This window comes from Phoenix dactylifera, chromosome 8, assembly GCF_051530095.1.
Source record: "Phoenix dactylifera cultivar Ajwa chromosome 8, Ajwa_hap1_PhDact_Kaust_v1.1, whole genome shotgun sequence".
NCBI classification, from domain to species: domain Eukaryota; kingdom Viridiplantae; phylum Streptophyta; class Magnoliopsida; order Arecales; family Arecaceae; genus Phoenix; species Phoenix dactylifera.
Window position 1 is genome coordinate 21,459,112 of NC_143197.1, and position 17,126 is coordinate 21,476,237.

A 17,126-nucleotide genomic window follows, 5' to 3' on the forward strand; every position below is an offset into this window, starting at 1 on the left:
TTGATCCAAAAAATAAAAATAAAAATAAAATAAAATAAAATAAAAAAAATTTGTTTTTGCATTTGATTTATTCTATTGCTTTCTTTTCTGAGCAAATGCACATGTATTTTCATATTGAGTTTGTGCAACTATTAAGGCAAGGAACACATGCATACTATGATTGATCAGAGACCTATTATTAGATCCCCACACGTGTACTTAATGACAATAGGAAGGCCTCAGGAGTTCATATTTGTTAACTGCATTTTTGTTAGCCTTATCCATAAAAGAAGTATGAGTATCCTTGTTCGTACCATAAGGTTCAGGATTTGGTTTTCACATAAAGATAGAGGTTGAATATCCCGACTAGATTACTTAGGTGCCTTATGATCCGACTTTGGTTGACCTATAGTCACGATGCAGTCACATATATAATAAAAATATTTATATGGTTCAGTCTACCATTTCTTTTCTTGCATAATTATTATTCAAAAAAAAAATACTTACGATGACAAGTCTGGCCTCGTGGCGTAGTCTGGTTCGAGTAATTAAGTCCGAGGGGTGTTTTACCTAATGTCTTGAGCCAACTGGATCGGGGGTCATTGACTAAAAGCTCGCTACATGGACCTTACTAGAGCCTAATGGGGTTGGATAGCTGTAGTTGTCATGTGTATTGAAAGAAAAAAAAATGAAATAAAAATAAGCATGAATGAGTTGGTTAGGCTGAACCTAGTGACATGTGGTAATGGCTGGTTTGACTCCATTGTATTGGACCTCTGTGTACCCGGGTTGTTTAGTTGAGATTAATAGTTCTTTCTTTATATGCGAACCATTCTTGACAAATTTAGACAACAAGTGATATTTTGAAAATTTGATGGATCAGGTTCTAATAAAGTGTAGAAAATATTTGTGGACTTGAGTAGTGCACCTAAAACTCAACCGGTGCTCTGTTGTGGTGGAGGTATTAGTACTCTAAGAAAGTCATATGATTTGATGCACACTACACTTTTATATTCCTTGCTTTGACAGTTGCCATGCTTGAAAATATATATCAATTAATTACATGTGTATTAGCTTAGGATTTATTTCATATTTTTATTAGAATATCATGTCATATAATTCATGATGTTTGTGGGTAACATCCCTGAAAACCCTCACGAGACAACACTCGTCCACTAGGGTAACCTAGGGGTTTAACGGCTTGTTGCACGTGCTAAGTGCAATCGTGATTCCTACGAAAGTGAGTATTTATCTTAATTTTATACAATTAGTTCTAATAAAACATCAAAAGATCAACCAACACTTTTTGTACTCTCATGTTATTGTTTACTCTGAAATTGCTAGAGACTAGCAATAAGCTAGTTGGGGGGTGTGATGAGAGCACAAAAGTGCGATCTAAATACCCATTAACTTAGCCTAATGCTAGCAAAATAATGATAAATAATAGGTGTTAACATTTGCATGATTAAATATTTTATCCTTAGCACTTATTATAATTTTTATCATTATTTTATATAAATTCATCTTAAAAGAATGCATCTTCCTAACTGCAGAACAAAGCCCAGATTCAGCCATCCACAATGCATCTCGAGCATTTCCACGTCCGCATCCGTGAGCCACATCAGCCCTCTCAAGACCCGTCCGCGTCTCAGGATCCGTGATCAAATCATGCCGCGATCAGCCTTTCTCCCAGCTCTTGGAACCTGCGATCAAGTGTTTCTCTCGTGCGTCCACGAAGCATTCAGCGTCCCGAGTCCAACATCCGGCCGTTCGTGGCGATTCCGCCGCGTCCCAGCGCGTGTGATCAGCTCCAGCATCCACCACGATTTTCAGCCTCCACCAGATCCCGCAGGAGTCCCAGATCTCAGCTTCCTTCCGCTTCTCTCGCAAGTCAGAGCATACATCCTAGTTCTCCCACGCATCTCAGCATCTGCGATCCTCCACGTCCGAACCAGCTTCCGTTCCAGCTTCTTCGGAGTTCTAGCTCCATCTCAAGCTCATCCATTCGCTACCCAACCTCCCAACATCCTGCAGCCGTCCGCGTTCGAAGATCCCGCATCCCAGCAAAGTCCCGGCCGTCCGCGTGCAAAAATCCACCGCGATCTAGCCTCTCCCATACATCCCGCGTCCGTGATCTCAGCGTATGCGTCCCAGGTTCTCAGCAGTCCACGCATCCCAGCTCCTCTCGAATCTCCAACGATCCACCCGCGAAGCTCCCAGCGTCCGCGTGCATCCCGCGAAGATCGCGATCCATCCACGTCCGAGCTTCTCGCGTCCGGGATACTCGGCATCTCCACGTATTTCGGGAGATCAGGGACTCATCGCATTTTAAAAGGAGGGCTCTCTCGGCTGGGAGGAGGTATCCCTCATTCGGAAGAAAAGAAGAAACAGAGGAGGGCCCTCTGTCAAAAGAAAAAAAAAAGAGAAAGGGAAACAGGGCCTCCCCTGTTTCCGAAAAGAAAAAAAAAAGAAAGGAAAAGGGGAAAATGAAAGGGGGACTAATTTTTAAAATGGGTGGCTGATTTCTTAGGAGGGAGATGGAGGAACCTTTGATGTATTGCTCTTTGAAGTAAACTCTAAACTTTTGCCTTCAATGAATCATATTTACTGATATGTTTTTGATCCATGCATAGTTATTTCGTAGATAGCTCTTTAATGGATTATGATTATTGATATATGGATTGCTTTAGTATTTGATTCGTCGTAGACGTAGAAAGCACGATGAATGCTTAGAAATTGAGTTCATATGTTCATAAAACATATACCATGATTAGATCTATCCTACCATTCATTTTTAATCAAGAACCATAGAGTTTATTTCTTGGGTGCAATATCGTCAAGGGGGATTCCAGATCCCTACCATCTTTATTTTATTAAACTTTGTTTATTGCTATATTGTTCTCCGATTTTAATTTCTGAAAATCAAAACATAATTTTAATCCACAAATTTATTAAATTAATTAATCTAAAATTATATTAAATAATCTCATATACATTTCGTTCCCTAAGGATTCGACCTCGGACTCCCGAGAATTTACTACTTGTGCGATTCTCCTGCACTTGGGAGAACAATTTTATTTTTGCATCACTTGTGGTGGGGCCAGAATTGCCAATGCATAACCCCCAATTGGCAGGGTCCAAACCATAGTCACGCTAAGAGTTCCAAATCTGATGCACATCAAAATTCTTTTGTACATAATAGATATATCATAATCCGATCTAAATATGCATGTACGATGCAAGAGCAGTAAATATATATGAAAAATATTCTTCCAATTCACCTATCTGTTTTTCATTCAAATCATCATCTCATAAAATTCATAAATCACATATAAATTCATTAACAATTTATTCGATGCAAAAATAATATTATATAAATGAAGAGTCTAGAGAAGGCAGTTCATTACCTACTTCGAATGCGATTCACAACAAATCCAATTAATCTCACAAATTCCTCGCAAAACCTAATATCCAAAAATCATACTTTTCTTTTAAAATTCATCACAATATATATATATATATATATATATATATATATATATATATATAAAACTTAAATCTTAACATTCTCCCAGGGCCGACCCTGCAGAAGTGTCCAGCACTCCCGGGTTCAGGTTCATACCCGTGAACCATCCTCCTCCTTTTATTTTATTATTATTATTATTATTTTCTTTCTTTCTGTTCTTTTTCTTTCTTTTCTTTTCTTTTCTTTCCTTTTTCTTTTCCTTCTTCTCCCGAAGCTTCCTCTCCTTCCTTTTTTTTTCGTTTTCTTCTTCTTCTCTTCCTCTCTTCTCCTGTGACCAATTAGGGGTGCAAATGGGTCGGGTCGGGTCCTAGGTGACCCTGACCCGACCCGGTTTTTTGTTCGAGTCCCAATTTTGGACCCGGCCCCGGCCCGGTTGAAGATCGGGTCGGGTCGGGTCCGAGTCGGGTTCGGCTCTAAGTCGGGTCGGGTCCGGATGCGATCGGATCCCATTTTTTTGTACTTTTGGGAAAAAATTTGGGCAAATCTAATTTGGTCATATCATAATTATGAGGTGCTGGGTGACCCATGACTTGAAAGACTTGCAATTGAGCTCTAGTCAGAACAGATGACCCATGACTTGCTAGCCAAGTCGGTCTACAAGCCAAATTTCATATCACACTATTTTTTATCTATATGACTGATTGGACGGAACTCAGTGTCTCCCAGCTCCCCTCTCGCGAGGACAAAAAAAATCCCAGATCTTCTTCCAAAATCCAATTCCATTACAGAAAACTGGCACATGACCCATATTCAGTTGCAGTGTTCCCTCACTTTCTCCCTTCAAAAGTTAAAAGAAACAAAAACCAAAAAACAGAAGGAAAAAAAAAGAGAAGGCATCTACCGAGACACCAGAGGTATCAACAGTGTAATAGATCGAGAGAGAATCCTGGCGGGCCGACGTTCCTTTGGATTCTGTGAACCTATGCTTGTTGCTAACTTGCTATCCTCCCACGCTGACCAACAGTACGATAACCCACGCCAAAAAAAAAGAAAAAGAAAAAGAAAAGACTCTCTTTTGCTTTTCCTCTCTCTCTCTTCGGGTCCATTCGGGTCGGGTCGGGTCCGTTTGGTAAACCCAGACCCGACCCAGAAAATGATTCGGGTCCAATTTTAGGACCCGACCCAGACCCGCTGGTCCTAAAATTCGGGTCGGGTCGGATCTACGCGGGTCGGGTCGGGTCGGGTCACGGGTCGACCCGACCCATTTGCAGCTTTAGTGACCATGGAGAAGGAGGCACAACCCCATGCCAAGGCTCGGAAGGGGCGGCAGCCTGAGGCCGGCTGCGCCTGCGGCCGGTCAGCGGTGCCCGCGACTTGCGGTGGCCGGCGCTCTCTCCGTCCCGTGGAGAAGAGTGGGCTCGGGAGGACGGCAACCGACCCTCTCCTCTTCCCCTAATGGAGAGAGAGAGTTCAAGAGAGGAAGAGCCCGCGGCGGGGACCAGCAGCGTCGGCGACGTTCGCGGCCGCACATGGGTAAGCCCCCTCTTCCCTCTCTTCTTCTTTCGTTCTTTCTCTTTCTTTCTTTCTTTCTTTCTTTCTTTTATCAAATGGTATAACAAGGAAGTGAAGGCTGAGAACCCTTACCTCAGCCCCATCGAAGATCCGACGGCTTTCTTCCTCTCCAGCGGCTCTCTTCCTCTCCGGCGGCAATGGAACCACCCGGATCAAAGAAGACCGGCTTCAACGGCTCCCTCTCTCTCTCTCTCTCTCTCTCTCTCTCTCTCTCTCTCGGGTGGCTGCACGAGGAAAGAAGATCGCAAACTGGAGGCGGGGTTTGGCGGCTCCTCTTCGGATGGCTTCAATGGGAGGCAGAAGCCCTAGAAATCACCAGGATTCCCGGCTTCTTCGGGATGAATTTCTCCCTTCATCCCGCGCCCTCGCACGTGAGGCCAAAAGCTTGTGCTGGACCGGTCAAATGGACCGGGCCCAGTTCTAGGGTCTCTTATCCTTCCTCTTTGACCGGTCCCAGTTCTAGGGTCTCACATCCTTCCTCCCTTAAAAGAAATATCGTCCACGAAATTTTCATACTTGCAGTTCAAGAGTAGTAATACTTCTTCCAAACTAAGTCATAACACTCTTCAAATCAAAGTCGTCTTATCTGACCAATGTCAAATAATTCTATTCACCACACTTTCTCTGCACACACTGATTTAAACCTCAACATACCTGTGTCAAGTCTAGATTTTCTTTTTCTAGAATTATTTTTTTTGGGTACATTCATTATTATGTCTTAATCCGTGTGAAAACTTTCAAAATTTAAAAGTTTATATTCTTCTTTTGACAATTAATCAAGAAAAATGTTATGTAACTATTTAATCTTTTCTAGCAGCATAATGAGTTGTCTAACAAAGGGCAGTGGGCATGGCTAAACAATAAATAGAAATAAATATTGGGACTAGATTAATACCTGTCATCAATACATCAGAAGCCAGTACATCTTGCTGTGTAAGTGCAAATACTCTTCCTTGAGTCTTTGGCCCCTGGCTTCCTTCTAGGGCTGTTAATGAGCCGAGCTGCTCGGGCTCGGCTCGGGCTCGGCTCGGTAGTCAAACGAGCCCGAGCCCGAGCCCAATATGAGGCTCGTTTACACTCGAGCCCGAGCCTGAGCTCGAGCCCGAGCAGCTCACGAGCCCAAACGAGCTCTAGTCTTCCACTGAAAAATCTTATTTCAGCACCATAATTCATAAAAATCTAATCACATAGAGAAAAATAGCTTGTTATCGAGCTCGAGTCTGAGCTCGAGCCCGATTACGAGCCCGAGCTCGGGCTCGTTCTAGAGCTCGTAATTGAAACGAGCTTTACGAGCTCAAGCGCGAGCCTTTGCTTTGCCAAGCTAGCCCGAGCTCGAGCCCAAAATAGAGCTCGTTACCGAGCCCGAGCCCGAGCCCGAGCCTGAGCTTCTGTGAAACGAGCCGAGCCGAGCTCTCCCAGGCTCGGGCTCGGCTCGGCTCGTTGACAGCCATACTTCCTTCCATTGCCTGAGTAGTCTATTCTCATTTCTTTGTGGGCAGTCTGCAATGTTATAACCTATCTTACCGCATCTAAAACAGGCACCGGTGTTCTAATGGCAATCCTTGTCAGCATGAGCTTTACCACATCTGAAACATTTATTGATATTCATCTGCTTAGGATTGTCACTCATTGATTTCTTGTTTGAACTCTCGGTGTTTTCATTGCTCTGCCCCTGAAATTCATTTGACCTGTTCCTCTTCTTTTGATTTCTTTCTCTTTCCATCCGTTCATCATTAACTTTTGTTTCAATTATTAAAGTCTTATTTACCATAGCTGCATAGGTAGTCAATTCATAAGGTACCACTTGTTTTTTAATTTCAGTCTTTAGTCCCATCTCAAATTTATGCGCTCGATCTAGCTCATGCTCAACTAACTTTGGAACAAGTTTGGCTAGCTTGGTAAATTTAGCTTTGTATTCTGTAACAGTCATATTCCTTTGCTTTAGATGAATAAACTCCTGCTCTTTTTGCATCTTTATACCTTGAGGAAAATACTTATCATAAATGCTCCTCAAAATCATTACCAAGTGAGTAGCTCCCTATCCTGCTCATATTTATGTTCCAATATCCGCCACCAGTTGAATGCCTCACCTTGCATCATGTATGATGCAAACAAAATTTTTTCATCATCCTGGCATCTCAAGACAGCAAATGCTTTTTCCATCTCTGTAAGCTAATTGTCTGCTTCCAACAGTTCTATAGTCCCCATGAAAGCTGGAGGAGCCAGCCTCTTAAATTCAGCTATATTGCTACGTTGTTCACACTGTTCCCCTCGTCCTTGTTGTGGCTGTGTCTGGGGCAACTGTGCTTATTGTTGGAGCAACTGCTGTTGCACCTGCATAAGGCCCTCTATGGTCTGCATAACCTGGCCTAGGCCCGGTTGCTGTCCCGTTTGAGGGCTCACAACCCTCTCCTGCTGCGGAATATTACTAACTTGTTGAGGTGTGCTGCTATTTTGTGGGTTTGGTGCATTATCAGTAGCTCTGCAAGTAGTCTTTCTCATCTGACGTGGAGGCATCCTGACCTATATCTATCAGATAGCAGCATGCCAATAATAAGCTTACCAATTAATTATAAGTATATAGGATGGTTGTTACAATCATCATAAACTAAGGTCCCAATGTCTCTAGTATCTATCCACCTACACTCATGTCATGTCAGATTTTCTTATCTTAGAATTTATCCATTCCTGCTCTGATACCACTTAAGTTGTCACGCCCCCGGCCCGAGATCGCGAGCCGGAGATCCGCGCCAACTGCCGCACACCCGTAGGAAACTCTTTCCACAAGTATACAAAGTATCTAAACCAAATATCTCAAATATGTAACTAAAATAATTCAGCTGAAATAAATGCAATCTTATTCCATTGACTGAAGTCTCACAGTTCTTAAATATGCAGCGGAACAATAAACTACTAACATGCAAAAGCTTATTTTTTTAACTAACAAAACCTTGCAATGTCTCACACTTCTAACAATAGTCTAAGATAAAACATCAATTTAAATAAATCCTAATCTAAGATAACTTGTGCTTCAGTTCTTCTAGTCGCTCTCCCATTTTGAAATCCCGATAGGTTAGTTCTCGAAATCTGTAAAACAACAAAAAATTGTATAATAAGCTAGACAACCTAGTAAGTAATAAACACCTTAACTAGTCAATTCATATAATAACATAAAATATGAATACAAATTACGATGATCAGCATAATGACATAATCAATTCTTTTTCAAACACCAATCCATTGAAATCCGTATCTCTCAAATATCCATATACATAATCATAAATTCGATTCGAAATAAATCACATTCAATTCAACAGCCTTTAACTACGACCACACTTATACCCTGTGGCTAGGCCAGAAACAGAACCGCACTTATACCCTGCGGAGTGAGCCAGAATACCGCACTTATACCTTGCGAAGTGGACCAGAATACCACACTTATACCCTATGGTGGGGCCAGAATACCATATTTATATCCTGTGGTGGGGCCAGAATTGCCAATGCATAACCCCCAATTGGCAGGGTCCAAAACATAGTCACGCTGAGAGTTCCAAATCTGATGCACATCAAAATTCTTTTGTAACATAATAGATATATCATAATCCGATCTAAATATGCATGTACGATGCAAGAGCAGTAAATATATCCGAAAAATATTATTCTAATTCATCTATCTATTTTTCATTCAAATCATCATCTCGTAAAATTCATAAATCACATATAAATTCATTAACAATTTATTCGATGCAAAAATAATATTATATAAATGAAGAGTCTAGAGAAGGCAGTTCATTACTTACTTCGAATGCGATCCACAATAAATCCAATTAATCTCACAAATCCGTCGCAAAACCTAATAACCAAAAATCATACTTTTCTTTTAAAATTCATCGCAATATATCTATATATATATAACTTATATCTTAACATTCTCCCAGGGCCAACCCTACAGAAGTGTCCAGCACCCCCGAGCTCAGGTTCATACCTGTAAACCACCCTCCTCCTTTTATTTTATTATTATTATTATTATTATTTTCTTTCTTTCTTTTCTTTTTCTTTCTTTTCTTTTCTTTCCTTTTTCTTTTTCTTCTTCTCTCGAAGCTTCCTCTCCTTCCTTTTTTTTTTCGTTTTCTTCTTCTTCTCTCCCTCTCTTCTCGTGTGACCATGGAGAAGGAGGTGCGACCCCATGCCAAGGCTCGGAAGGGGCTGCGGCCTAAGGCCGGCTACGCCTGTAGCCGATCAGCGGTGCCCGCGACTCGCGGTGGCTGGCCCTCTCTCAGTCCCATGGAGAAAAGTAGACTCGGGAGGACGACAACCGACACTTTCCTCTTCCCCCTAGAGGAGAGAGAGAAAGCTCAAGAGAGGAAGAGCCTGCGGCGGGGACCAGCGACGTCGGTGACGTTCGCGGCCGCACACGGGTAAGTCCCCTCTTCCCTCTCTTCTTCTTTCGTTTTTTCTCTTTCTTTCTTTCTTCTTTTTTTTTTATCAAATGGTATAACAAGAAAGTGGAGGTTGAGAACCCTTACCTCAGCCCCGTCGAAGATCCGACGGCTTTCTTCCTCTCCGGCAGCTCTCTTCCTCTCCGGCGGCAATGGAACCATCCGGATCAAAGAAGACCGACTTCAACGGCTCCCTCTCTCTGTCTCTCTCTCTCTCTCGGGTGGCCGCACGAGGAAGAAGATCGCAAACTGGAGGCGGGGTTTGGCGGCTCCTCTTCGGATGGCTTCAATGGGAGGAAGAAGCCCTAGAAATCACCAGGATTCCTGGCTTCTTCAGGATGAATTTCTCCCTTCATCCCGCGCCCTCACGTGCGTCGCACGTGAGGCCAAAAGCTTGGGCTGGGCCGGTCAAATGGACCGGGCCCAGTTCCAGATTCTCACATTTTCCAAAGGAGATTAGCTCAAGGGTGAGGGGGATAAACTCGAATGGTGGTTGCTCCGCCGCGATTCTCGCAGCGGATGAGATTGATCGAAGCGGAGGCTAGGTTTATCCTAGCCTCCGGTAGTTTTCGTGGAGGAGTCACGTGTTCGAACAGGGCTCTGCCCTGTTCCGAAAGAGGAGAGGGCCTTCGGGCCCTCCCTTGGTGTCGGGACAGGCCAGCCTAATGTGGTTGGTCCTCACAATATGTAGACTCGATCTAATCTGATCTGATTTTTTATTGAATTGGGTCTGGGTCCGGACCCGAATAGGTAAAGGGCTGGGCTGGGGTCACTTATGGGGGAGAACTTGTTTCTCTCCCATGCGTTTTTAGGTCTCTCCCCCCACCCCGGAGCCGCCGAGCCCCAGGGCACTTGCTCCTCCTGTTGCTTCTCCTCGATCGGCCTCGCCGTCGGCGACCGGCGGTGCTTGCGAAGTCTCTCCCACGGTGAATCGAACGGGTGGCACTGATGGAAGCGGTATTCTCTCTTTCTCTGAGCATTTAATTTCGAAGAGATCTCAAGAAGTCAAAACTTAGATCTTTACATGTTTGTTTTGGATCAATTTGTTCCGTTAAAAGTCCTGTTTTCCCATTTTTATATAATTTTCACTTGAACAATTGCGAATCCTCCATAAATCACAGGCTGATATTGGAGTATGCTAGATTTCCATTGGAATTATGGATAGGAATGGCAAGTTAACGCCCTAAATTTGCCTCTTTTACCTTTTTATTGGTTTTTTTGATGTCATGGAAGGCAGCTAGTTATCTTTTGGCAATGTTTGATGTTCTGAACTACCGACTATTTCTTACTATATCGATGCGTCTCACTGGTTCATTAATTTTTGGGGTTCAGATGGTTTCCATGGAACCTGCCGCTCCGGTTGGTAGGATTGCGACCAAGGCTGCTGAGGGAGGAAGTGAGCAGAAAAAGACTATTTTTAGAGACATGAGGCGTTATTACTGTGAATATTGTGGAATGTGCAGGTCAAAGAAATCGCTTATCAGATGTCACATCCTTTCCCACCATAAGGTATAGCTCACACTCTGGGTTATAATCATAAGTTATATATCACTATACCATAAGGTCGTGGATTAAAGTGATAATATAAAAGAGTTTAAATTTGGATTCTTTGCAAAATAGAGGTAATGGATGCAGTGTCCTTTTTTGACTGGAAAATTACTTAAATAAATCGAATACCTTGCTTGAGTTTTATGTTGGCATGTCGATGATCTAATTTAAGGTGAGAAGATAATTAGTGGTTTATGTGAAGCTTTGAGGGCGGATGCAAAATGTATTTGTACAATGTAGGGAAATATTTTCATACAGTAAATAAATTTGGAAATTCAAAGTAGTGTTGCTATAGAGGTTAATATTAATAGCTTACAGTGGGAGGGACCAATGAAGGGTAATGAGGCTTCAAAAATGCTATATTGGTGGTATGCAGCAGAAAATAGGACTTAGTGGTGCATGGTAGATGCTGAATTGAGTTGTTATCATGTTTTAACATCTTTCATTTGGGTCTATGGAACATATATGCTCTTGAATATGAAGGTGCCTGCTTATCAAGCTGCTAAAGTCCTTCGCAATTGGACTAACTGACCTGAGATTGAGCCAGCCTTCACCAGGGTTTACCCCATGTTGTGTTGCTCATCATTTATGAGCCCTTCTATCAAATAAATAAAATTAATAAATTAATAAAATGCATGATATTGACCATATAATATCTTTGTTCAGTTTGTGGCTTATGTTTGTTCTTTGATACCTATGACTAATCGTTGCAAAGTGCAGGATGTATTGAAAGGAGCACAGACTGACCAAGTCAGTGAAGAAAAGGAGGTGAGCAATCAGCCACGACATACATGCCAGGAGTGTGGTGCAAGTTTCCGAAAACCAGCTCATCTGAAGCAGCATATGCAGAGCCACTCTCTTGAGGTTGCTGCTTCACCTGCCACAGATTTAATTCTGTTTTATTGTTGCATTTACTGAAAGAACTAGGACAATAGTTTTTGGCTCAGTGGAAGTAACAGTCAGCGGGTTCATGTTTCTTTGTTAACGTGCACTGTACTGGTTTTGGCACTCATCTAATTTCATCAATAACCACTGCTTTATACTTCATGGGAGTATTTCATGGAAATGCTTTCATCTCATGGTTTTTTGAAGTAGTGATGCATTCACTAGTGTGATGGGGATAGTCCTAATTTTATTAATAATTCAGCTTTAGTCTTTTCAGATACTGTGGTTAATGTATTTCCTTAACTATACATGACAATCGTCTAAGATATACATATCAATGCATGCTTCTATTAGGTGGCGTTTGGTATGGGGTGATGACCCCAAGATTAATAGTAATGTGGGTGAAGGTGACAAAATACTGCGTTTAGTTGCACTCTGTTGATCCTATGTGGCAATGATCCCAAATCATCTCTGCTCCTAAAACTATTCCCAATTTGGTGATGTTAAACCCATCCTTGAGGATAGGTTTCCAAGATCACTCCAGGGTAGTGATGTTGGGCTGAAATTTGGGACAAAAATGCTCCTTAGTCCAATTGGTAAATTGGCCGACTTCTTTTCGATTGTTTCAGCCACAACTAAAATATATGGAATATATGAAGTGTAGTTTTGGTATTACATGGTCAATGATCTTGGATTCTAATGACATACCAAACAGGTTAATTCTAGATATCCGGAGATCATTAATCACGAGAACATAGCATACCAAACGTGGTGATCTTAGAGCATCAGGATTCAGATTACCTTGGGATGTGGATCTTTAATCAATAGAACATTGGGGGTGAGATGTATAAGTGTCATTCATCGATGACTAACAGATATGTGTTAAATATTTATATACACGTGGCTGAATGAATTGATTTTGCAGGTATGAATGTCAAATGTCTGAAAATGATATAAAGATCCTGGCTATGTTGCGTGAAGCATTGGATCCCATTTAAAGAACTCCAAAATGCAAAGAGGCAGCATTTTGATCTTGTATGGACCAGTATCAGGATGGGGGGACCTCCTGAGAAGCTCCATCAAGAAGGCCTCAGTCACGCAGTTCCCATGAGGTTTGCTCTTAACTATTCTACCTAAAGTTTATCCTATTGCTATTTGAATTTAATTTATAATATTTCAATGCCTTCATTCTACACAATCTGTTAAACTGGTCGTGGTTATGGGAAGCTTGTGATGCCACTAAATTGCCTATTGTTAATGATAAGTGGCATGTGGTACTGTTGTCTTGCTGCATTTAATTTCTTTCATCTTGTTGGTTTATTTGCGAGATGTGTTTAATCTTCTTGGTTTGTCCCTTATTTCTTTTTCTATTATTTTAAAACTGAGTTGTTCCATCTGTTGCATGTGAACATGACAAATCTGCGTGCGCTAATTTCTGAATTCTTTTCACTCATGTTGTTATTTGTCCATAAGTGAGTTTGTGACTCATCAAAGGTATGTGCTCAATGAAACAAGGAACTAGAATTCTTGTTTCTAATTCATACTGAAATATATATTCTTATGCACACTTTCAGCTACAAGAAATACTTCAATTTCTATTTGCTATTGTAGCCTGTGCTTGTCAAATAAGGCTGTTAATTATCAATTCAGTTCGATATTTTTGTTAGTCTTAGTTTTATACTGTGCATGATGTTTTTGTATTTTTAATCTTTTCCCTGCTTGCAGAGGCCCTTTTCATGCCCATTGGACGATTGTCATTTGAGCTACAGAAGGAAGGATCATTTGACTCGCCATTTACTTCAGCACCAAAGAAAACTTTTTGCCTGCCCTGTGGAGAATTGCAATCGTAGGTTTGCAATTAAGTCTAACATGGGTAGGCATGTGAAAGAAATTCATGAAGATGTGTCTCCTTGTGAAGGTGAAAAGCAATATATATGTCAGGAAGCTGGGTGTGGAAAGGCATTCAAATATGCATCAAAGCTGCAGAAGCATGAGGATACACATGGTAAGTTACTCTACTGGACCATGTGTTTAGTTTTTCCTGCTTTTTAGACACTGCTAACAGGTATTAACGTAGTCAAGGAGCACGTAAATTGTGCTTTCTCAAATTATCTCTGGCATCAAAAGCTTTATTTGTATTTTTTTTTACCTGGTAGCTAAGCTTAATTTTTATGCTACAGTCAAATTGGATTGTGTGGAGATTGTTTGTTCTGAATCTGGATGTATGAAAACGTTCACAAATGCTGAATGCCTTAAAGCTCATATACAGTCTTGGCATCAATATGTTCAATGTGAGGTCTGTGGCACTCAATATCTGAAGAAAAACTTAAAGCGACACCAATGTATGCATGAAGGGGGTAGCATGATGGAGAGAATAAAATGTAGCTTCAAAGGTTGCCAATACACATTTTCAAATGTAAGTTTCAGAAATTTATTCCCTGGCTGGTTGCTTCTCTTGATTTTGTTGAGCTTCTCAAATCATGGTTATAATTGATATATGTTTCTTATGGTCAGAAGTACAGATTTAAGGCATATGTTTGAAGACGAAAAAATAGCCAACCAAAATCTAACCCATATGTAGGCAGTCATTTAGCAAAATTGAAGAAGACAAGCACAAAAGAAACTCTTTCCTGGTTTTTAAACATGACAAACCTTTACTGAAATAAATCAAGTGTATGTATGTATAAGATAAGAGGAAAATACATATAATGTATAATTTCTACTAGCTTTCCTTTATGTTTGTAACTAATAAACATAGCTCCAATGAATGGTGATTTTCACATTTCAAGGTAGTTATTTTTTAATGTAGAACACATGTCCACTGCTCCCTACTGCAGAGCAAAGAAAATTTCTCGGTCTTTCTTATCAGGGCTTATGAATTTAAATTTAATAATTTTTAACATCTCAATTTTGTCTACAGAACATTTTCAGTCTTAGGTAGGTTCACAAAATATATGCAGTAATTACTATCAGATTCTTAAGTCACATTTGAATGTGAAACAAGCATCATTTTGTTGTCCATCAAACCTAGCAGTATGATCAGTTTGCACTCCACAATTTGCTTGCACTATTTAAGGGGTCTCGGGTATCCCAGCTGGCCTCCCCCAGCATGTTGCATGCCTTGTTTCTTAAAAGTATTGTGGCTGGCAATTTATCAACCATATGCTTTTAGTAATTGCATTTATATTGTATGCATTTTCAGAGATCAAATCTTAATCAGCATATCAAGGCCATCCATCAAGAGCTTCGGCCATTTGCATGTCGAATCCCTGGATGTGGGAAGAGGTTCCCTTATAGGCATGTGAGGGATAAGCACGAGAAATCTGGTGTACATGTTTATGTTCAAGTAAGTTATTGGTTACTTTTTATGTTTATTTTATTTTACTTTTTTTTCTTCATTGTCTTCATTGCATGCATAGAGGTGAAATATGATGAGGGTGGTTTCTTCCATGGAGCATTTGGCTTTCAAAGTCTATGGCAAAGTGGAACCCATTTAAGCCTTTTAGTATACTGGGATATAGTTTCTTGTAACATGTTCATTGGACAAGGAAATCGTTATGGATCAACCTGGATTTTCTTTTTAAAACAACATTTTGCTACCTTTTTGACTGTTTGGTTTGATTATAATCCAAATCTATCCTTTCAGTACCATGTTACTTCGCTTTTTGGTCTAGATAGTTATCTATAGCTGTTGCATGCTTACTCTTTACCTTTTGATCATGATATAAGGCTTGTCTAGTGCTTCACCGCATCCCTCAGTTCATGCATCCATGTATGATTAGCTATTAGCAGTTTGTTTGGAAGTTGTCAGGAAGTTGTGAACCAAAATATTGCTTATGCCTCGAGTTACACATAACCGTTATAAGAGGTAATCTTGTGTGGGTCTGGTTGCAGGGTGACTTCATCGAGGCTGACGAGCAGCGGCGTGCCCGGCCAAGAGGTGGGCGAAAGAGGAAATGTTTTTCAGTTGAGACGTTGCAGCGGAAGAGGGTAGTTACCCCTGGTCAAGCTTCTTCTCTGGATGATGGAACATATTATATGAGATGGTTGCTTTCTGATCAGCCTTGAGTGGTTATCAGGCAGATAATCTATATACATTGTGTGCGTGTGCATGTGCATAAAAGGTGTATATATATATATATGCGAGTGGAAATTTGGTTGCTTGTAAATACTTTCTCCTGGTTCCTCATTTCTGTCAATATGTATAATTTTGGTCTAAGACATACAAGATTTAAAATTTGAAACTATTTCATATTTTCATTTTGTAGATGAATGTGAAAATTATGATTAAGTGAAATTGAGAGCAGTTTGGTTTGTTGCCAGTTTTGCTGTACCCAGTGTATTCATCTTTATTTTCTGAATGAGAGGAAAGTTTCCTGCATTTTTGAAGTATTATCAAAGATCAGGTGGTCGGGAGTGAAGGAATCCTGTTCTAGACTATTATTCTGGTCAATTTGTGACTTTTGATTAGGCTTTTGATCTGAGATATGCAATATTCTTCATTCCGTAGGAACACGAGCTATGAATATTTTCAGTGTCTTGGCATTTGATAAGTTTTATTCTTCCGATCTCTTCACTTATCTACATCATGTCCTCTACTATGCAAATTACCTGGAGCAATACTAGAAAGTTCCAAGCCTGGGAAACTTTTCAGAATGCAACTAGAAGACTGCCTGCTTTCGCCCATGCACATATTGGTAACCTCACTTGGTACAGTTGCCTTATTAGCAGTTTCCACCCTTAAACTCCATAGATTTGCTTAAAACTCAAAAAATTGTTTTGCTAGTACATCATCATAATTTTCTGAGAGGGCTTCTCACGAAACACTTCCTAGCAGGTGCTTGGGAAGCATTTTGCAATTTGATTTGCTGTTGAAAGCTGTAAACAGGAGAGGCATACATGCTGCTTGCGACTGATTTGCCCAAATAAAAAAAACAACTACTATCAAATGCCGGTACCAAACCAATTCGGTATGGTATGATTTGTACTATTTTATTCGGGTCGGTACGATATAGCATGCAACTGTCTATCTACTTTGTGAATGTCATGGACTGCTAAAGCCACCTAGATTTAAGCTATTCCCTATGGTATCAACTTGGATCCCTATGGTATCAACTTGGAAAAAGTGACCAATTTTATTAGCTTTAAAGCAGTTCATGGCAAACAATACAGGACCTGGACCTACACATGCTATTGCCTATTTATGTTGCACCAGCATCAGAGTTCATCACCGTAAC

At 40.8% G+C, this 17,126-nt stretch overlaps 1 protein-coding gene across 2 annotated transcripts; it reads left to right on the top strand.

Annotated features, from left to right (window-relative positions):
- Positions 1–10,216: 10,216 nt before the first annotated feature.
- LOC103718682 (transcription factor IIIA-like) lies at positions 10,217–16,211 on the top strand. Of its 2 annotated transcripts, XM_008807600.6 has the most exons (7): positions 10,217–10,413; positions 10,789–10,965; positions 11,725–11,868; positions 13,615–13,894; positions 14,070–14,305; positions 15,092–15,235; positions 15,784–16,211. In XM_008807600.6, the coding sequence occupies exons 1-7, from the start codon at positions 10,405–10,407 to the stop codon at positions 15,955–15,957; spliced, it is 1,164 nt and encodes a 387-aa protein (XP_008805822.2). In that variant the 5' UTR covers positions 10,217–10,404; the 3' UTR covers positions 15,958–16,211. The 2 variants fall into 2 exon arrangements, with proteins under 2 accessions (XP_008805822.2, XP_088559177.1); XM_088703051.2 differs by lacking the exon at positions 10,217–10,413 and having other exon boundaries at positions 10,429–10,965.
- The last annotated feature ends 915 nt before the right edge of the window (positions 16,212–17,126 follow it).